A 21,681-nucleotide genomic window follows, 5' to 3' on the forward strand; every position below is an offset into this window, starting at 1 on the left:
ATTGCAAAGACTATTTCACTGTTTTGCAATTATTGTCTAGATTCACTTGTTCCAACATCAAAGCTCCGCTCTCGCTTTATGAATTGATGTTAGGGATGATGGATTAACGATTATCAAACCCTCCGCTTTCGCTTCCACAGTTTGATAATTGTTAATCCACGTTAAGACGGTGAATCTAGATTAGAAATTAGGGTTACATAAAATTAGGGTTTAAGCTTGGTTTGTTTAGGATTATGTCATTAGACTTCCCAACAATCCCAAGACAAAGAAGTCTACTCACTCATGTTCATCGTAGACATGGGGGGAGAAGAGAGAAAATAATAGTAAAATAAATTGCGAGAAAGAAAGAAAGTAATAAAAGACTTTTATTGGAAATTAAAATATTCTAAGCAAAAGTAAGGTGAATGTTTATGGTGGAGAGCTACTCTATTTATAGCTTTACAATTGACTTAGAAACTAAGCAACTAAAAGGATAAAACAGTAAAGCTGCAACATACTAACTTGGGCTCGAAGAAAAAGCAGCAAAAGAGTGTTCTGGATCGGGCACGGCCGTGCCACATGTTGGCACGGGCCGTGCCAAGCTTCTGACTTGGTGGGATTATATTTTTTGTCCCGTATCTTCGTATTTTTGCACTGTATTTGCTCCAGTCCTCTTTCTTTTGCTCCAAGACACCTTCCACCATATATTCGTTCCTAAAATATAATAAAAAGCAATTTAAAGTAAAATATTCTAAAAGGAAATAAAATGCAATAAAATTAAATCAAATCTTAAATAAAACTAAACTAAATAATGCAATAAAATAGACTATTCTATGACTCATCAGAAGTCCACCTGAGTCATAAGAAAGGTCAAATATTGTTGAAAACTCAACTAACAATAATTAGACTGATCTCAAGTCAAGCTTACTTGTAGTTGATCGCAAGTCAAACCAAACTCTTATAAAAAGGTTCTGACTGGTTTTTTAAAGTTAAGAGACTGAATTAAACTTTTAAAACAAATTAAGGGACCAAGGTGATATTTACGTAAAAAAACAAGCTTACTAAAGTTCAGTCGATCGAAAGTAAAGCATGTGAATGATAAATACGATTCACTTTTTAAGCGGAATAAGTGGGGTGTACGAGGACATTTTGATTTACCGTCTACATATTACAATTCTCTGTCTTTTTTATTTTATTTACAAGACTATATTGTATAACTTTGTAACATTATGAGATGAACTAAAGTGGGTAAACTAAGTTTTTTATGTGGGGTCAAATTACCATATAAGATTTAAGCATCTGTAGTTGATCTAAGTAGTTTTTACTAGGGGTGTTCAAAACCGAACCAATCCAATAGAAAAACCGCAAACCAAACCAACCCAAACCAAAACCGCAAAAAACCGCATTTGGTTTGGATGTATTCAGATCACTTTTTTACTCAACCGCATGGTTTGGTTTGGTTTGTGGTTTTCATTTTACCAACCGAAGCAAACCAAACCAAACCGCAACATAAGATAAAACTCTAATTAAATCTATGCCAACTAGACCAACACTCATAGAAACTTAATGGAAACTTTTATAAAATGACATTTTTTTTATTGTTAAGTTTCTTCTTTGCTTTTTATTTCAGAAATGTATTTATGATAGAATTACTTTATGTCCACATTTTTAATTTGGTTTACGTTGTTTGGTGAAAATGAAATTGTAATGTGGAATGAAATTAAAAACATTGACGGAAACATTGCTGGAAATATGAATGGTCTCGCTTGCTAAAGCGTGAGCAACCACATTTGCTTGTCGCAGATTGAACTCTACCTGAGAGTTTGTAAAACTTGAGAAAAGATGCCTGCAAGCTGTAATGACATGACCGAATTCCATAACATCTATCCGTCTTGTATGAAAAGCATCCGTTGTTATTTTGGAATCGAGCACGAAATTAGCGATGACAATAATTTATTTTTTAAAAGGTTTAAAATTAATTTTTAAGACACATGTTAAAATAACCCAAAAGTATAAAATTAGCTATGTGTCGAAATTATAAAATTATCTACGTTAATATTGGATGCAATCAATAACTTTTCTAGTTATAATAGTAAAAAAAAAAAACTTAGTAAAAAAAAAAAAACTTTTCTAGTTATAATTGATTCAATTTTTATGATTAATAGCAGATGTATTATTGTAATGAGAAATGATATTTTGACAACCACTTTTTGACAACTTTTGGACAACTTTCTCTCTCATACTCACATGATGTTGTTATTCTCTCTCTCTTCCTTTTTCTCTCTCCATTGTTTTTGACCAATAAAAAGTGAGAAAAACAAGGTTGTCAACAAAGGGCCTGTTTGGTTTGGCTTCTGAGAAGCAATTCTAGCCCAAAATCAATTCTCTACAGTGCCAAAAGCAATTCTAGCCAAAAACAACGTGTTTGGTTCAGCTTTTCAGAATTGCTTTTATCCTCCAAAAACAATTCTCCATGAAGCTACAAATCCTAGCTTCTAGCTTTTCTAGAATCAATTCTCCTTGAACAACGTGTATAGGTTTGTATATTTTATTATTACAACATGTTATTTTACTTTATTGCCCTTTATCAATTCTCATTCTTTATCAATTCTCCTTTAGCTATGTCTATTTTAGTAATTATACATTCAAAAACAATTCTACATAATTGCATCCAAACATAAATCATTTTGTTTAATCAATTCTACATAATTGTATCCAAACATAAATCAATTCTCTCAGAATCAATTCTGTCAGAATCAATTCTATCAGAATCAATTCTCTCAGAATCAATTATATTCAAAGCTGAACCAAACGGGCACAAAGTTGTCATCAAATTGATGTCAAAATATCATTACTCTATTGTAATATCCATCCATGAGATTGTTTTTAAGCAAGGGGTAGAATTGTAATCTTGCTATTCAAGATTTTTTTTTTTTAAAAAAATAGTGACAAATATTCATTCCTTCTCCATTCTTCTACACTTTTCTGACTAAAAAAAAAAAAAAATTCTCCTTCTCCCTCCACTCTCTAGCTACACGCCCTCACCCCCACTTCTTCCAATCCTCACAAATTAATCCAAACAAGAGTAAGCAATCCAACATGCCATGGTTCTAAGTTGATCCTTACCATGATTAAAATCTAATTCAAGCTTGATTTCTCCTACCTTTCTCCATATAGTCAACCAAACCTCATTCTTCTTGTAAGGAAATTGGGAGTCTTGCAAGGATAGGATGATTTAAGCTTTGTATGCAAGGGTAAGTGAAGTTGATGATAGTTTTCTATTTTGGTTGCTAAGATCAAAGTTTGAACTAAAAGCTCAAGTTGGGAAAGCTTATACTAGTAAGAGTTATTGTAAAGAAGGTGAGAATCCTAAATTTAAGCTTGAATTGAATTGTTATAGTATGAATTGTTGATTAAGCTTGATGGGTATGTGAATTGTGTGTGAAAGATATGATTTCTATGATAATTTCATTTTAGAGTAGCTTGGTTCATGAAAGGAGTTAATTTGAGAATTTTGTTTGATGATCATTGTTGATGGTTTATTGTTAATGTGAGTGAGATGAGTTGGTGATCAAAATTGGAGTATTATTGTTAAAAGTGGTTGTACTTGAACCTTATGAAAATTGGGTAGATTTAGAAATTAGTAGTATAGTTATTATTATGTTTTTCATGATAGACTATTTATATCTGTTATGTAAGAAGAGAATTAGTTGTTATTAGATAAACTATATGTTTGATTTAGGATCAATGGAGGGGATAAATTAATTTAAATTAGAAAGATGGAGAAAAAGAACTTGAATATGCAGAGCGGTACCTTAATATTGTGATTATGGTAGTATTGTTAAAAGTTAAGAATCACTTGACTATAGTATATGTTTTTCTTTGGTTGTTCCAATTCCCTGTTTAAATTTTCGGAAAAGTCCTTTTGTTTTGTGACATTCATTGAGTATGGTTGAATCCTTGTTTAACCTTCCATGTAATTAACTCTTTTGGGTCACTTTTGTACTCAAAGTGCTTGTGTTCAATGAGAAGTAGCCCATTCAGAAGAAAATTGTGATATAAAAGCAATAGAAATAGAATTCTTTAGAAATAATATTTTAATGTACTTGTAGCTTGAAAGTAACCATTTGATCATTGATTGCATATTTTTTTTTCACTGCTGTGAAGTGTTTTTGAGTAAGTGTTTGTGTGGTTGACTAACAGAGGTTAGTTTTGGTTTAACCTAACTACAAGTTACTAGCATGTCATCACTCCATTAACAGATGAATCTTCCTATATTTGTGGGCGATTTTAATTTACAAAAGGGGTATGTTAATTTTTAATCTTTTGTGCAAGCATGACTACTATGCCATATGAATGGTATATTTGAAATAGAATAAATATAAGATAGTAGAATGATTATTTCTGAATTCGGTATATATCCTTACTTGTTTATTCTAAAATATCAAAATAAGCAAACAAAATCTTTCATAGTTGGAAAAAAAAACTCCAAATTATGGGTAAAAGCTTTTCCTCCCATAGTTTCTCAATGTTTTGGTCCACAATAGTCACTGCGATGTTTTGCTAACAGCTCCACATTCTTCAACGCACTCATAAACTGTTTTAAATATAGGAAAATTATCAGAAGTATTAAAAATAATCAAATTAAATACAATTAATAAACTAAACAATCAAAATACTCACCGGTGTATAACTCGGAACATTGTGTGTTCCAGGAACATTGTGTGTTCCAGTATGCAGAGCAGTGTTAGAATGTGATGATAGGGTAGTTGTCGGAGGGAATTGTGGAAAAACTGATCCACCATTATTTGGCACCCCATAGTGCATATTAAAATAATTAACACCATACCCAACATTATGGTTCCAACTTGCACAATGGCTGTCTTGTTTGAGAGTAGATTTTTCATGTCCAAAGTCACGGGTCACACCATTCTACAACAATCAAAACAAAATAAAGAAGTAAACATATAATATTCCAAAGCAACACAATTTTCAGCAAATATACTATAACAAAGGTATTACATTATCAATGTTGATTGTGATATTTGGAGTCACACAAGCATCACCCTTTCTAGTGCTTGTATTTGTTTTTGTTTTTCTTTTGTTGACAGAGTCTTGTGTTGAAAATGCAACATTGTCACATTCCCTCTTACGTGTAATACCAGTGCTTTTCTCAACATCTCGTCCACCATTTGACACTGCTACAGAGTGGATGTCATCATTCATATCATTACTCATAGACAGCTGGACATGAAATAAACCAAAATATCATATACAATTTCAAATTCATTTGCAGATTAAACAAATAAAATAACAAGAAATGCACTATAATCAACTTACACTTAAACTTTTTGATTCATTATCAGACTCAATAGGTGAAGCCTTCTCCCCTTGATCTTCAGACACGACACCAATTCCAGCAAGTTCTGGACACGTCCGTATTGTGTGCCCAGGATTTCTACAATTAGAACAACATCTTGTCCTTGGTGTTGACTTTTTACTCCTACGGGCACCTTTGACATTCACCATCAGTGGATCATTCGCAACAAATTTGTTGGCCTTATCACTCGCAACAAATTTACTGGCCTTATCCTCGTCATGTCCATTTCCCTCATGACGGCTATTTATCTTATTACACAGACTATAAATCCCTTCTAGAGCCTCCTTATAATCACTTGCGCTCTTACACGAAACATCACATAGACTATTGAACGCAGCGGCAAGTGCCCCTCGACGAAACATGGTCATTTTTTCATCATTACCTTCTTGGGAGGCAAATGACGAGATGTGATCACTCTTTGCAGTCTTTGTCCATCTCTTGCAAATCAGACTTTCAGGAAACACATCCATGTTGTCATACTTCATGGCACAAATAATGTGGGAACATGGCAGTCCTCTACGTTCAAAGCGTCTACAATCACATAAAAATTTAGTCTGCAACTTGTCAAGGTATACCGAAAAAGCTACATCTTTTTTGCCAAATACATTAACCTTGAAAATGACAATGTTTCCATCCTCATCTTCATCTCGTTCAATGACTGATAATGCAACAACATCCTCTATCGCCTTTTTGACATCTTTAAACTTTTTACCGGTGAATATCTTTGAAGCTTCAGACTCAAAAGTAGTCAATGCAGTTGTCAGCATAGGATGATAATAGAACGACTTGAAATCAGACAATAATTCATTATGTCTGTATTCTTTGAGAGCTCTTTCAAAATTATGCAAGAAATCCACAAGGCTGTTTTTGTGTCGGACATACTTCTTGATAAATGAATTCACTCCTTCACAGATTGATGTCGTTCTAACACCACACAAAAAATGGTCTCGCATGTATGCACTTGCCCACATTCTCTTCAACCGATAAATTTTTTTTACCCACCTGTTGTTTGATAGGTCAAAATTTTCAACAACCCTCTTCCACTCAGATTCAAACTTTTCAGGTGTACAAGGAGAATACATCAGTGACTTGAACTCTTCTAAAATTTTTGAATTCTTCACATGTTGAACAGCATTTCGATGCAAATGCCAGGCGCAAAGGCGATGCCTTGTATTTGGAAACACAACTCTGATAGCTTTTCTCATTGATTTATCCCCATCAGTAATCACCGCTTTTGGATGTTTGTCATACATGGCCTTTGAAAACAAATTTAGAACCCACTTGTATGTCTCTATTGTTTCATCACAAATTAAAGCACAAGCAAAAATGGTTGTTTCTCCATGGTGGTTATATCCACTAAAAATGACAAGGGGTTTTCCATACTTGTTCTTTCTATAGGTGGTGTCAAATGCAACAACATCGCCAAAACACTCATAGTCAAACCTACTAGTAGAATCTGCCCAAAAAATGTTTTCTAGGCGTCCATCATCTGTAAATGTAAACTCTGAAAAGAATGATGTATCAGTATCAGCCTTACCTTGGAAGTAACTCAAAGTAGCAAAAGTATCCCCATCTTGTATTTTAACCCTTGCCTGATGATCCGTGAAATTATATAAGTCCTTTTTGATAAACCCAAGTCCTTCATGGCCACCCTTTTGACCCATCAAAAAACCCAAGATATGACATGTTCTTACACCTTGCGAATGTAGACCACTAGCAACTTGTTTATCAACTTCACTCAATTTACGGTAATTAGGCATCAAATGGACAAAACGCAAAGGAGCTAATTCATGGTTGTGAGAGGGTTTGAAAATAGAAACTCTCCAAATCGTACGAACAAAGTCGTAGACTACTCGAAGTTTCGCAGAACAATTAGTTCGAATGGTTAGCGTAGATCGGCTGCCATTCTTCTTATTTTTTCCATCATTAACACCCTCCTTATTGCATACTAATTGACGCATAATAATGTTCCCATTAGAATCACGCTTCACATCATCCTTTCTTACTTCAAACCCGTGGTATTTTGCAAACAATACATAAAACTTTATAGCTTCATCCTCTGTGTTGAATTCCATATCCCTTATATCATCATCTGTCACATCACTGATGCATTTGTAGCCATCAAAGTTCTCTTTCCCTTGCTCATTGCAAACACCATTACCATGGTTAAATTCCACACCGTCTGCATCTCCATCAGTACGAACATCGTTGTTGCTATTGACTTTTATATCTTCAGTATCACTATCAGTGTCACTATCAGTGTCAACATCATTAACACTATTAAATTCCACCCCATCTGTATCACTATCAGTGTCAATATCATTAACACTATTAAATTCCACCTCATCTGTATCACTATGTACATCAAAAGGCAATGTTGCTTCACTATATGTAGACATTTTAAAATTATAACCTACAAAAAACACATTATAGTGATGATTAGTTAATCATTGTGAGAAATACTACAAGTCATATAGGGTGATGACTTGGAGCCAATTAGACTATAAAAAGAGAAAGATGTAGGCAGGCAGTGCAGGATTGAACTATTATCTAAGGTAAATGGGCTATAACATTATAGTATCCTTGTTAGCCATAGCCCTTTTGTTAGATTTTAATGAACAATTAACTCGTGTTAGTTCTTAGTTTTGAAAGTATATACAAATGTTAGATTGTATCTTATGGATATGGGGGCCATGGTACATTTGTATTTAGGCCTACTTTATTTAACAAAAAATCCACCTGCTATCTATTATAATTGTTTGATCAGGCGTATAGTGTATATACGCATATATAAAAAAAATGCATGTTATTAAGAATAACATTTCTGATATATGTTAATGACTAGATGTGCAAAATTTACTTTGACATGACATATATCGAGTCTTCAAGAGAAAAATCATTTTTGCAGCAGTGAATTCTGAATTGAGTCTAATTTACTCTGATATATTGTCTTATCTCTTGACCCTTGTAACTGATATATGTTTTCTTGTAGTAAAAATCATCCTTGTTTCTGAAGTTAAAAAGTTTTAGGAGCATATAAGTCTATATGAGCAATTTCATGTACTGATAGCAGTTTCTGTTCTGGTTTAGTAGCTGGTGTTTTTATATTTTTCATATGGTTCTGTTTTTCAGTTAATTGTTATGTGTTACGATCCTATTATATAATCTATGTTGTTTTGCATCTCTGTCAATCTAGAGAGTCCACTTTTAATGCTTTTAGATAGAAAGGCAAGTGATCAATGGATTTGAGATTCAAGTTCCTCTTTTGCATCCTCTTTTAATGCTTTTTTTTTTATCAAATTGATGTTGTTTGATGAATTAGCATTATGTGAACCTTATTTGATATATATGCATGTGTGTGCATGTATCAGAGAAGTTGAAGACATTATGGAAATAAGGGGACCAAACATACATAGAAGGGATCAGAAATAAACTCTACAACATTATTGAAGAGCTCAAGTTTACTTTATAAACATTCATAGCTTGTTGGATTTGATCAAAGTGAGTGGATTGATATGTTGGTAATGGCATGCAAATTTGTAACAACCATTCAATTTAGCCCCTAAATATTTTGAAATAGCATGATAGGATTCTCACGATAGGTTTCAGATCAAGAAACTAGGATTCAATTTGTGTAAATCAAATCAAGAAATAGCACGATAGGATTCAATTTGTGTAAACTAGGATTTTACGATAGGTTTCAGATCAAGAAATTTGTGTAAACTAGGATTCAATTTGAAACTAGGTTTCAAATCAAGAAATAGCACGATAGGATTACCAACAATAGGATTCTCACGATAACAGGATCAATGTGCCTAATAACAGCAGGATTCTCACGATAGTGTAAATCAAATCAATAAGAAAGATAAGTCACGATACCTGATGTGATTTTGGAAACAACGGCGATTCTCACGATGTCTGGAATCAAACGGGTTGCAGCGATTCTCACGATAATTGGATTGAACAATCAAGATGGGAAGAAGAATGAAGAAGAAATTGCAGGTTATGTCTGTTCTAGGTTTTGGAATGGAACAAAATCTATGAACGTATTTGATGTGAAATTTTAATTCTTACAAGCCCTATAGTGTAAATTAATTAAGATTGTATATTTGATGTGAAATTTTAATTCTTACAAGCCCTATAATGTAAATTAATTAAGATTGTATACCTAAATATAATTAAATAAAAATTAAAAGTTACCTTAGGATTAAAATTGAGTTTTTTATTTTAAAAAAAAAAAATTGACTCATTTATTTGACATTAATGTTACATTTCTATATTGCATTTTGATTGGTTGATATGTTGAAAGGGTAAAATACCCTCTAAACAAGAGAGGGTAATCTAGAAAAAACCTGATAAATAGCATTGCTCTATATTTAATTGTAGTTAAGAATATATAATGCGTAATCGACAGGTGTTGGAAATGAGTAATGATAATGTAATAAAAAGTTATGAAAAATAACGAAACAATTAAGAGAACATGAGTTCAAATCATAATAATTGAAATAAATATGGGTCGTGCTTACCGGTGCCTCCGGGGCGTGCTAACCAGTGCCTCCGGAGCACCAGTTAACCATGCTATAAAAGGAATTAGTACCATAAAAGAAAATTGTTTTTCACTTTATTATAAATTAATTACAGAATTTCAATGCATTAACTATTGTATAATTTCCTTTTTCATATCCTTAACCAGTGCCCCGGAGGCACCGGTTAACATTTCCCAATAAATATTGATGGGATTTTATCGAACAACTCATTTGTACAACCGAAAATTTATCTACTGGAGTCTTGATAACAAATGTCATAATGACACTTATTAATGATTAAAAAATGGAAACATTTAATAACTTTTATGTAAAAAAAAAAAGTTTTTGATGTTTCAATCTAGTGAATACACAAATTTAAAAATAAAATTTTTATTTTAAATTTATAATCAAGTGTCTTTATAACACTTGTTGGCATTTCCCTAATAATCGATTTTCATTTACATGTCCCTCACAATGTTATATGATGTTGGATTAATTGCTTAATTTTAGTTGTACAAATAATATAACTCTTTATTTACTGTGGACATATAGAAGCTGTTGTGAATTCGTTAAAAATCATACAATAAAATATTTGATGTATGGAGCAAATTAATTAAGCAACCAAAACAACGTGGGTGACAGTTATAAACACAAGCAAAAGATAGAACAACAAAGGGGAGAGAGAGAGAGAGAGAGAGAGAGAGAGAGAGAGAGAGAGAGAGAGAGAGAGAGAGAGCAAAAGATAGAACAACAAAGGGGAGAGAGAGAGAGAGAGAGCACGAAAATTTGTTTACCCAATTCGGTCCAATACTGACCTACTCTGGGGGAGAGAGCAGCTCTCCATTCCACTATAATTTTTGAGTTTCTTTACAAAGAGATACCAAAGGGTTACAAGAATAGTTTCAAACATAAATCTACCCAAAGTCCCGAATCTCTTCCTGTGATCAAGAGACTCAATCATAATAGTGTTTCTCCAAAGTGAATCAATGATGATTGTTATACCCTAATTTTGGACCTAAAAATACCAACTCAATTCTTCTTTTCTTGCATTTCAAGTCATTTGATATGTCTCTGATCAATTGCATCCTTCTCTGCATTTTATTTCAATATTATTTGCAATATTCATGTAAAAGGGTATTTTAGTCATTTCCTGCATTCAACTCATTTTAATCTCGGAAAATTGTTTGGGTCTTTCCTTGTTTCAATCTCATGTCAAAATTCATTTCAAAAAATATCAGTTAGGTCATTTTTTAGTCAATTTAGCCCCTAGGGGCATTTTAGTCATTTCTCATGTTAAAATTTCTTTCAATCTTTAAAAATTTGTTTGAGTCTTGTCAAATAGTGTGAATAAGTTTTCATTTCAATTCTATGTCAAAATCCATTTTAGAATTGCATTTGAAGTCATTTTGAGTCAGTTTTGCTCCTAGGGGCATTTTAGTCTTTTCATGTGTTAAAACCCTGTTTAAATTCTAAAAATTTGTCTCTGAGTCTTTTAATTTGTTTGAATAAACTCTTGCTTTAATCCCTTGTTAAAAAATCATTTTAAAATTGCATTTGAGTCGTTTTTAGTCGTTTTAGTCTCTAGGGGCGTTTTGGTCATTTCACATAATATTTCTGATTCGTTTTAATCTGCTTTGTTGTTTTTAATCGTCTCGCTTTACGTTAATTTTCAATTTACTTTTTCAATTCAATTTTAGTTTTAATTTTCATTTTAGTCCGCGCACTTTTGTTATTTACGTTTTAATCCCTCTTAAGTTTGTTAGAGTCCAAGTGCCATGTGTCCAAATGTTATTGGTTCTTAAAAGTTTGTTACAAGTCAAGTGCCACATGGCATTATTTCATTGGTCCAAGCTTACCACATCACCTATATAAGTCAAACCCCTAGTCAAAATTTCACAACTAATCATTTTTTCACACTAATTATTTTTTCAATCATTTTCCAAAAAAAATCACAAAAACTTTTCTCTCAATTTTCCCTCCACCTCTAACAAACTTTAACAACCTCCATCACCACCCTAACTAACTTTCCACCACCACTTCCTCCACCCTAACAAACTCTAACTACCTTCAATCTTCACCTTCAACCTCCATAACCACCACATTCATCACTTCAACCTCCATAAACCACCACATTCATCACTTCAACCTCCATAAACCACCACATCTACACCATAACCACCTCCAATGTCGTAAATTCGAATCACAATCTTCATCTTCCTTTCTTTTTCAGATTCAACTTTTAACAACAACATCTTCAAACCCTTATCCCTTTTCCTTTTTCAAATCCGATTCGATTTTCTCCCAAAACCGGTGTCGATTCTTTCACACTTTGCTCGTTGCTCAAAAACCCTTTCTTCTTCATTCTTCACATTTCATTTCGTTCCTATTATGAAAACCCTAAAAATATTCCCGATTCGTCTTTCATCATAAACAGCACAAAGATTTTCGATGTTCGGCAAAGGCAGCAGTCAGTTTTCTCATCAAGGAACAATGTGCAAATCGTTGCTTAAGGAACTTCAGGTAATATGGGATGAACTTGGAGGATCAGATTCTCATAAGGATGCAATGTTGCTCGAAATAGAACAAATGTGTCTAGATTTGTATAAGAAAAAGTGGATGAAGCTAAACTGCATAAGGCACTGCTTCAGCATCAAATTGCTGATTATGAAGAAGAAACTGCTTCGGTTGTTCTGCAATTGGTGAACATTCACCACTTTTTGAGCCTAAGTCTTTTGGAAGCCTGCAGAAAGAACGTGAAGCTGTTATTTCACAACTGGAGGAGATGCGCAAGTTGAAAATGGAAAGGAAGGAAGCACGTAAAGCCGAGTCCAAAGAAGAAGAATTAATCCAAGGCGAATTCAAGTCTGAAGCGAGTCGAGATGCAGAAGCAAGAGAGGTAAAAAGTGTTGGTTTATTGTTGATTTTGATTGCTAGATCTAGGTCGTTTGTGTTTGTTTTTGCTAAGAACCAGTTTCGGAAACGAGTAGAGGAAGGTGAGACGAATCTAGATCCGCAAGGCTTTTTTGATTTGGAGTGTTTTAAAACTCCGGCACGGTGGCGCCACCACCGGCCACCGTGCCGGAAAACTCAAACTCGACGGAGAAGAAATGGAAAAGGAATGGCGCTGCGTTTTTCTGTTAGAGGAAGAAGAGAGTTCATTTCAACATGTGAGAAGTGAACAATCTTTTTATTCTAAACTGTTTTTTTGCTTAAGCCCAATAGTGTTTCTGTTCCACTTGCATTTCCTCTACAGTTTTCCTAACTGCGCCCCCCTTTTCTTGTGGTTTCTTGGTATTTTTATGCTGTTTACACCCCCGTATGGTTCAAAGAAAATAATAAAATTCTGCAAAAATTTCTATAATTTTCTTTGTATTTTTCGATCAATCTTGACATATTGCATGTCAAGATTGATCAAGAGATACTGGAGAATTATTTTTACTTTGGTTTATTGTTCTTTTTTTCAATTTTTGTTGAAAATCTTGATGAAAAACTTGTAAAAATTTGGGTGAGCTTTATTGCAATGATGTCGATCAATTTAGGGTTGTTTCTTGTGCATTTTCAGTGCTGGAAGTTGATGGAGAATCACATGTGGGTTTGTGTGTGTTTGTGTTGTTTTTTTGTCATATCTTGTGAAACTTTTTGCATGTTCTAGTTCCAATATCTTGGCTCATGATAAGTAGTACTTGATGGGTGATCTTAGGGTGTTGTTTGTTGCATAATATGTAGTGTTTGGTGCTGTTTTGAATGAGTGATAATTGGTTGCTTAGTTAGCAAGTTATTTGTCATTTTAATATGTGAATTGGTGCAAAAATAGGCCTAATTTCATATCATGATTTCTTGGCCTATAATTTTCTTGTAACTCTCATATTAGGCTGACCCCAAAACTCTTTAAAAAATGTTATAATGTGAGGGTTATAAGTCTTTTGTTTGCTTGGGATTTTGGTATTTTGTTAGGTATATTTTGCCCTCTTTCCTTGCCATTTTATCATGTTACCATGCTTTATTTCCTTGTCAATTTTTTCCTATCATACTATGCCTATTATCACTAACTCTTTTGTTCATCATTTCATAAGCATCTCCATTTCATCCCATATTCATCTCTATTTTTCTTGCAATTGAATTTGTACCAAAGTTAGAATGTAAACACTTAGGAGTTTTGTAATATTTTACTTTCATGTCATTTTAATTTCTTGGCAAAGAGGCCATAGAATGTATCTAGGGTATGATGTAAGGGACAATGGACTCTAATGATGTACACCGACACAAGCACCGACACATGCACACACATCACTTTAGGTATATAGCTAGAATATGCATGTTTAGATGTATGTTTAGGATTGTATGTTTAGATGTATGCTTAGGCTTTACACTTAGAAAAATCAATTTTCCAAAAAAATGTGAACAACATCACTCAAATCATTTTCAAAATAAACCTTGGGATCGAAATCCCATTGAATTTTCCTTTCATTTTCTTAATCAAATTTCAATGAAAATAATCATACTTTGACCTATTTTGCAATTCACTAATTCAACCTCACTATTTCCTAATCTCATGCCCTTGAGGCCTCTTTCTATTCTTCAAAATCTATTTTCAAACTTAAAATCAACGAACAAATCCAAAAACATTCTTCTCCCTCCAATTCTTCACTTAGAACATTCTTAGGCTTAATAAACATTTTCAAATAGCATTTAAGAATAAAGCGCGCGCGTAGAAATTAAAGACGGTTCCTATAGGTTACTATAGTCGTTATGGGTGCCTAACACCTTCCCGTAGCGAAAACAACTCCCGGACCTCGATTCTCAAGGGTTTTGCTTACTTTTTCCCTTCCCAAGAAAAAATAAGATATCACCGGTTTAAAAGGTTCAAACGTAATCAATGTTTGACACCCGAAAACCAAGATAAAACAGCTGGCGACTTCACTGGGGAGATCCGAAAAGATCCATATTGATTTCCTCAAACTTAGCACGAGTGATTGATGTAAAGAAATCAATTCCCTCAAATAAAGAATCTACCTCAATAGTGGTGACAACAGCAAAAGATAATGTCCTTTTTGCTCTTTCACATGCTGTTCTCAACCTCCTTAATGCTCTTGGGTTTCCAGTAATGTCCACCTTGTTCTTCTTCTTAAACTCCTCTGCGAAGTAGTTCACCATCCTATTATCAAAATCCTCTCCTCCGAGGTGAGTGTTTCCAGAGGTGGCCTTCACTTGGAAGACCTTATCCTTTTTCTTTTTGAATAGATCAGAGACCTTATCGTTAATTGTAAGGAGAGACACATCAAAAGTCCCACCACCCAGGTCAAAGATGAAAATATTTCGTTCCCGCAAAGAGTAAGTTCTTTTGTCCAGACCATATGCAATAGCTGCAGCAGTGGGTTCATTGATTATCTTCATAACATTAAGACCAGCAATGGCACCAACATCTATGGTGGCTTTCAGCTGATAATCGTTGAAATAAGCCGGCACAGTAACAACTGCATTCTTGACAGGCAATTGCAAAAATGTCTCTGCAATCTCGCGCATCTTTGTTAGAATCATAGATGAGATTTCTTCGGCACATAGGTACTTCTCATGTCCCTTCTACTTAACAGAAATCATGGGTTTGTCATTCACTCTGGAAATGACCTTGAATGGCCACAACTTTATATCATTTTGAACAACAAAATCATTAAACTTCCTACCAATTAACCTCTTAGCATCTGTGAAAGAAAAAAAAAACATTCATGTTACTAATTATATATAATCATTCAATTGTCCAACTAACATATCAATGCAATGATTCAATAATAACAGTTTTTTTTTTAAGCAAACAAAAGACATCGAGGTAGCCGAATGGGAAAGTCATTCCAACTAGTTGACACCGCTAATTCAAACAAACAAACAAACAACATGCTAAATATATTAACAAATAAACATAACAAAGTTTATGGAACTAACAAACCTAGGAAAATAAAGAAAACCTTAATCATAAATGATAAAAAGGCCAACCAAATCTCAAACAAAATAAATCACACCTAAATCTAGGAAAATAAAGAAAACCTTAATCATAAATGATAAAAAGGCCAACCAAATCTCAAACAAAATAAATCACACCTAAATCATGAATGATGAATACTATCCAACAAAGTATAACATCTGGAACTAACCCCAATATTAACTAATTTATCGGTGCAAGAATTTACTTCTCTATATGAGAAAATTTAAAGCTAAAGGATACTTTAATTCATTAATAGCATGAAGCAGTAAAGAATAGAAATAGAAATTTACACTTTATTCAAAACACAAAAAAAGAAAAGGATTAGAAATATACCAAAGACGGTGTTTTGAGGGTTGGTGGCGGTTTGATTCTTAGCAGCATTACCTTCAATTCCGAATTCGATTTCATCTTTGATTTCGAAATCGATTTTCATCTTCTATTTCCTATTTGATTCATCTTTGATTTTATTTGATTTCGTCTTCGATTTCGTATTCGAATTCATCTTTCTGTATTCAATTTCATCTTCCATTTTGTATTTGATTCTTCGATTATGTATTTGTTTTCATTTTTGGTTTCGCATCTCCATTAGCATCTTCGCTGAAGGTAATCTTATTGCTCTAATGCCTTGCATATTTTTCTTTCACGTTGGTTTTTCATGTTGAAAAAATGGTTGAGATGAAGTGTGAGTTTTGTATTGTGTTGGTTATTGTTTTGATTTTGCTTTTGTTGTGCTTCATGGTAGAATGCTTGTTTTGTTCTGCAACCAAACTTTATGACACAATGCTTGTTTTCTGTTTAATAAAATGCTTCAATCAACCTTTATGGTACAATGCTTGATTTTTGTCTGATAAAATGCTTGAACCAAATTTTAGTTACTTCTCTAATCTCAGCAATGTGATTCTCCTGCATCTATGTTCTTTAAATGTGTTTCGATTCTGCAAAACGAATGGATTTGTTTGTTCGGAATGCGATTATGTGTAAATTTTAGATTCGATCTTAACTAAATTGTTGGAAACTTAGGGTTGAAGAAATGGATGTTTGTTCCTCGATGGTACAGAAGCCGATCAGTTTTCCGTCACACACAACCAAACTATTGCTGCTTCAGCTCCAACAGTGGTGGCTATCAGAGACGAAAGGATACTTCTACTGCAGGAGCAGACTTAAAGGTATCCTTTCTGTTTGCATTGATATTATTGCATAGTCTGGTTTTAGATTGTTTGTTGTTAGTCGCAGATTTTGATTAATTTAAGATTAATTAAGCTCTGTGCCTTATATCTGCTTATAAATGATTTTTGCCTTATGTTCTTCTACTGCATGAGGCAAAGGATCCCTTTGATAGGATTGTTATAGATGGAAGACAGTTGGCCCTGATGGTATGATGTTCATGTTAATTTATGCCCGTGTCTAGTTTCCTTGGACAAGATTTTGCATAGTTTTCACATTTATGATCCTCTAGTTCTATAATGCTGCAATTTGGCATGGCAAATTTAGAATTGAACAAATAGTGTGAAAGCTAACCTTTCATATTATTTTACTTGGTAATGTATGTGTTTAGTTGTTTGGGTGATTTATGTGTGTATAAGCTTCCCATTACATAGGAGAAATATAACTTTTCATGTTTGAAGCAATATAATAAAAACACAAGGAATCTTCACCTTCAGATTCATAGGACAAAAGTTCATTACTGGGTTTTTTCCTTGACTTTAGTTTACTAGGAATCCTCACCTTATCATGTCACTTTGGTTTCTGCTCTACCTCTGTCAGGACTTTCTACTAAATTATGTTGCAAATATGGTTGTATGGATCATGTGCTTTGGTTTAAGCTTCTGAGTTTTTTAGATACACAGTGAATGTACTTAATAGTCTTAAATGTATGTACATATCTTTCTTAGATGTTGAAATGTAATTAATTTTATGGACTGCAATTCTGAACAAACTGTGTAAATTGCTCTTTCCAGTTTGCTGGTTTGGACTCAAAATAGCATATATGCCTAGTATTGGACTGGTATTTTATGTTGTAAGGTCATAAGCATGATGGACTTGTAGGTTTTGAGTATTGTTTTGGTAATTTCTCTCTGTCCAACATTAGCTTGTTATTCATGTTGTCACGCATAAAACGGATTTTGTGGGAAACTATAATGTTCCTCTGAACTTTGTTATTCTCCTTATTAGCTTAATCATATTTTTTTTCCCTTCATTTTGCAAGGGTGATAGAGTGGCTAGCATGCTCAATTACTTTCGTCCAAAGCATTTGCTTAAACAGGTTGGCATTACCTTTGGCAGACCCAAAAGCAAATACAAAAGAGTGCTTTTACACTAAACTTTTATTTCCTGTTAAATTGCTAAACGCCATTATTTCCTGTTATATTGTTAAAAACCATGTTCATTTCTTGTGCATTCCTTATTGCTTTGCAAGCTTAATAATTTCATTAACGATGGTTTGTTTGTTCGACAGAATATATATTGCCAAAATTGTTGTAGTTTTCAATCTCTATAGTATCAAAATTGTCTGTCCTTTGTTACCTCACATTAATTATCTGTCTTGTGCATGTATATGTTCATCTTGCTAGAGGTGACACAAATTCCATCTTCCCATCTGCCATCTCAAAGGATGGCCGATCATACAATGATCAGGTTAGTTTCATGAGACTTCTAATATACTACAATTGTTCTTGATTAGTTTATGATACTACAGTATTTCCACAATCCAAATACGCGAATGCAATTTGACTACGAATTTGCTGGAGTTGTTTATCTCAGCTGCGGATGTCCTTCGTAGAATTGGTGAGGATGGAAGAATTATTCAGGAATTTATTCAGCTCGGTGCTAAAGCCAAAGTTGCTACTTCAGAGGCCATGGATGCTGAAGCTACTCTAAGAGAAATACCAGATGAACTCCTTGATCCAATTCAAGTATGCTTTACACTTTTTTCTGCGCAGACGTCTATGTTTTGATGGATAGAGCTGGCACTGATCTTATATTTTTTTAGGAAAAGTTGCTTTTGATTTTGCGAAAGCTGTCAATTTGTTTTCTGCTTTTATTGTGAGCTGCTTTTAGTGTAGAATAAGTTAATTCAACTACACAATGAATTAATAAACAATTTTTTTATATGTATTGTAGTACACTTTGATGAAGGATCCAGTCATTGTTTTATATTACTGATGTTCATTTTGAAAAGTGGTCCAGTGATTTGTGCTTTCCTATTTGATTATTTGTGCAGAGTGACCCATTCAACCGTTCTCATCTTACCGCCAATATGCTGATTCCTGATGTTGATCTCAAAGCAAATCAATAAGGTCGTGACAACATGAATAAGATAAGATGAAATCTATGGGTTTGTCTATGGTTTATACATGACATATCCATGGAGCTGAATTCTGTAGTTTTTCGAATCTGTTGCAGGTTCTTCAAAAGTAAAAATCCGTGTGGTCAAGTTGTGGTGATGAAAGCTTAGGAGGCTAAACCATGGCATGCTTGAGGATATTGCTATTGCGAAAATTAGTGGGGTTATAGATGTGCACTGCTTAGTGCGAAAACGAAAACATAATAAGGAACAAAATTAGTGGGGCTATAGATGTGCACTATTTAGTATGTAATTGTCGTTGTTGTGTTGCATAGTTCGTTTCCATTATGAAATCAAATTTCAAACATTCGTAACATATTTGGAGTTGTAAATTTGTATGATATTTGATCTTCTAACATTGGTGAATTCTAATATGAATGATGTCTAAAGAAATAATTATTTGGTAGATTCACAATTTTTTATTCTAAACAATTTTGCGACACTTTTTCAACTTCTCAGAAATGATAAATGCAACATTTTTTTATTGTTACCGGTGATTAAAAAAGTGTTACTATAAGTAACATTTTGCGACATTTTTTTAAATGTTACAGATAATACTCTAAAATGTAACTAAAGCTCTTTAGTAACAGGGGTTTTACCTAACTATTGTTTAAATGTTACTAAATTTAATTAGTGCTTTACCTAACAATTGTTTAAATGTTACTAAATTTAATTAGTAACATTTTTCTTGATTTAGTAATAGCTTTCAAGTGTTACTAAATCTCAATTATGTTATAGTGTGAATGAAGATGAAGGGAAAGATTTCGGTGTGCCCTGTGAAAAGTAACAGAAAAGTAAGGGATGCTGGTATGGAAGGGGGAAAGTGCCTCACTCATGAAATTATTAAGGGAGGTGAATGTTTTTTTCAAACTAGAGGGGTGTCTTTTAATAAAACCCAAGGGAGGTAGGCGCTATTTGCTCCAAATTTAATGAATCATATTTAACTCTTGTAGAGTGACATTGATGAGAGCTTGGATGTAACTATAAATGTTTAAAACTGAACCAGTCTAATATAAAATCATTAACAGAAACAACTCAAACAAAAAACCACAAAAAATTTGTGTTTGATTCAAGTATATTCGGACTAATTTTTCACTTAACCACACAATTCGGATTTAATTGTGTCTTTTTCTTTTTACCATTTTCTTTTTTTAATTTTTCTATTATTTTGTAAATTGAGCGTTTTCACATGTTCCCTATTTTTTTAAGCAAATACTCTACCCCAGTTTAATTAAAATAAGTAAATAATTACTCCTCTATCTCAATTAAGCATTCTTGTTAAAGAATGAATTAATTCTGTTGTTTTTCGTTTTAAAATATACCGAACGAAATTACTGGGTGAGTCACGACCAGGTCGCTTTCTTTAAGACGTTTCGCGGCACTACCCTAGTTTGTGCAAGGTAGACTAACAACCACGCCGTCTCCAGGATAAAACAGCCCAGATCACTGTTACGAGTATATACTGCACAGTATATAGTCGCTCGAGAATTACACCTCAAAATATGGTTCAATCGTTTGATCGAAGCCACTCGATACGGTACGTGACCGCTCTATTCGAAACCGTATGGTTCAATCGTTCGATCGAAGCCACTCGATACGGTACGTAACCGCTCTATTCAAAACCGACGGGACAGAAAGGAGTAGAAGCAGAAGAACGATTTGTTAAAATCGAAAGGGAGAAGAGAGAAAACCGCACAGGAAGCATCAACTGTGAGATTTTGGTGTACCGAATGAATGGGGCGAGCTCTCCTTTTATAGGGAGAGTTTGTAACAAAAAACGAGTGACTTGGGGATTAAGTCTGCTTAATCCTTAAGCAAACGCGTTTTGTTTCTTAATTGGATATATCCGGAAGTTTCTGGATACGCGTTTTGGATCGGGTCGGATCGTAACAAATTTATTTGTTACGCGTAGCGCTTACGGATAATGATTAAATTAATTAATTAATTAATTTAACATTTTCAAGTAACAAAAAATATATATTATTTTTTTAACCCGCGACCCAAGCCCAAGCCCGACCCGACCCGACCCGGCCGGTCGGTCGGACGGACGGCGGCGTCGTCGTCGCGCGTGTGATATATATATTTTGTAAGCGTTCACCCGTTCGCAAAATTGGGTACCCCAAGGGCACACCCTTGGAGGTCACTTTGCCCATATATAAACACTTACTAGTTGGGGTGACCCTCCAATGTGGGACATTTTTAAGTCACACCCACACACTAGTTCTTTCATAGTGTTTTTTCTTTCCAATTTTCTTCACTAGAATGACTAGTGTTCCAACAATCCCCCACTTGACTTCAAAATGGTTTCGAGAAATAACGTAAAACGTTTCCATAAGATCTGCTAATATACAAAGGTGTCGCCAACAACTTGAACCTTTGCATAGTGGAAGGTATTCTGATTTAACAAGAGTTGCTTACAGCATTGAACTCTATCTCAGACATAGAATCCACACACAAACCTTTTCATAGGTGTATT

The 21,681-nt window shown here is 33.8% G+C and overlaps 1 protein-coding gene, 2 long non-coding RNA genes and 1 pseudogene across 4 annotated transcripts; 2 read left to right on the forward strand and 2 right to left on the reverse strand.

The window, feature by feature from the left end:
* Window positions 1-2,956: 2,956 nt before the first annotated feature.
* On the forward strand, window positions 2,957-9,572 carry LOC146934540 (uncharacterized). The gene is made up of 2 exons (XR_015007799.1): window positions 2,957-3,339; window positions 8,731-9,572. It is a non-coding gene; the product is annotated as an uncharacterized LOC146934540 (long non-coding RNA).
* On the reverse strand, window positions 4,213-7,892 carry LOC146934541 (protein FAR1-RELATED SEQUENCE 5-like). Its single transcript, XM_085706448.1, has 4 exons — window positions 5,320-7,892; window positions 5,002-5,223; window positions 4,663-4,911; window positions 4,213-4,576 (listed from the first exon to the last, which is right to left on the reverse strand). Exons 1-4 carry the CDS (start codon window positions 7,756-7,758, stop codon window positions 4,505-4,507), a joined length of 2,982 nt encoding a protein of 993 aa, XP_085562574.1. The 5' UTR covers window positions 7,759-7,892; the 3' UTR covers window positions 4,213-4,504.
* Window positions 9,573-14,802: 5,230 nt separating the features above from the next.
* On the reverse strand, window positions 14,803-15,408 carry LOC146934542 (heat shock 70 kDa protein 4 pseudogene; annotated as a pseudogene).
* A 526-nt stretch (window positions 15,409-15,934) lies between these two features.
* LOC146934543 (uncharacterized) lies at window positions 15,935-19,631 on the forward strand. Of its 2 annotated transcripts, XR_015007797.1 has the most exons (7): window positions 15,935-16,465; window positions 16,883-17,028; window positions 18,069-18,125; window positions 18,433-18,496; window positions 18,623-18,774; window positions 19,083-19,158; window positions 19,265-19,631. It is a non-coding gene; the product is annotated as an uncharacterized LOC146934543 (long non-coding RNA). The 2 variants fall into 2 exon arrangements; XR_015007796.1 differs by lacking the exon at window positions 15,935-16,465 and having other exon boundaries at window positions 16,624-17,028.
* The last annotated feature ends 2,050 nt before the right edge of the window (window positions 19,632-21,681 follow it).

Source organism: Medicago sativa, chromosome 4 (genome assembly GCF_051527215.1).
Source record: "Medicago sativa cultivar Bolivia chromosome 4, Bolivia_mono, whole genome shotgun sequence".
Taxonomy (NCBI): domain Eukaryota; kingdom Viridiplantae; phylum Streptophyta; class Magnoliopsida; order Fabales; family Fabaceae; genus Medicago; species Medicago sativa.

Excerpts from the sequence above, each read along its gene's own strand:
- LOC146934541 (XM_085706448.1), bottom strand. The coding sequence starts at position 7,758 with ATGTCTACATATAGTGAAGCAACATTGCCTTTTGATGTACATAGTGAT. Across the intron at positions 5,224-5,319 it reads ATGAATCAAAAAGTTTAAGT|CTGTCTATGAGTAATGATAT; the intron begins GTAAGTTGATTA and ends TTTCATGTCCAG. Across the intron at positions 4,912-5,001 it reads TCACAATCAACATTGATAAT|AATGGTGTGACCCGTGACTT; the intron begins GTAATACCTTTG and ends TGATTGTTGTAG.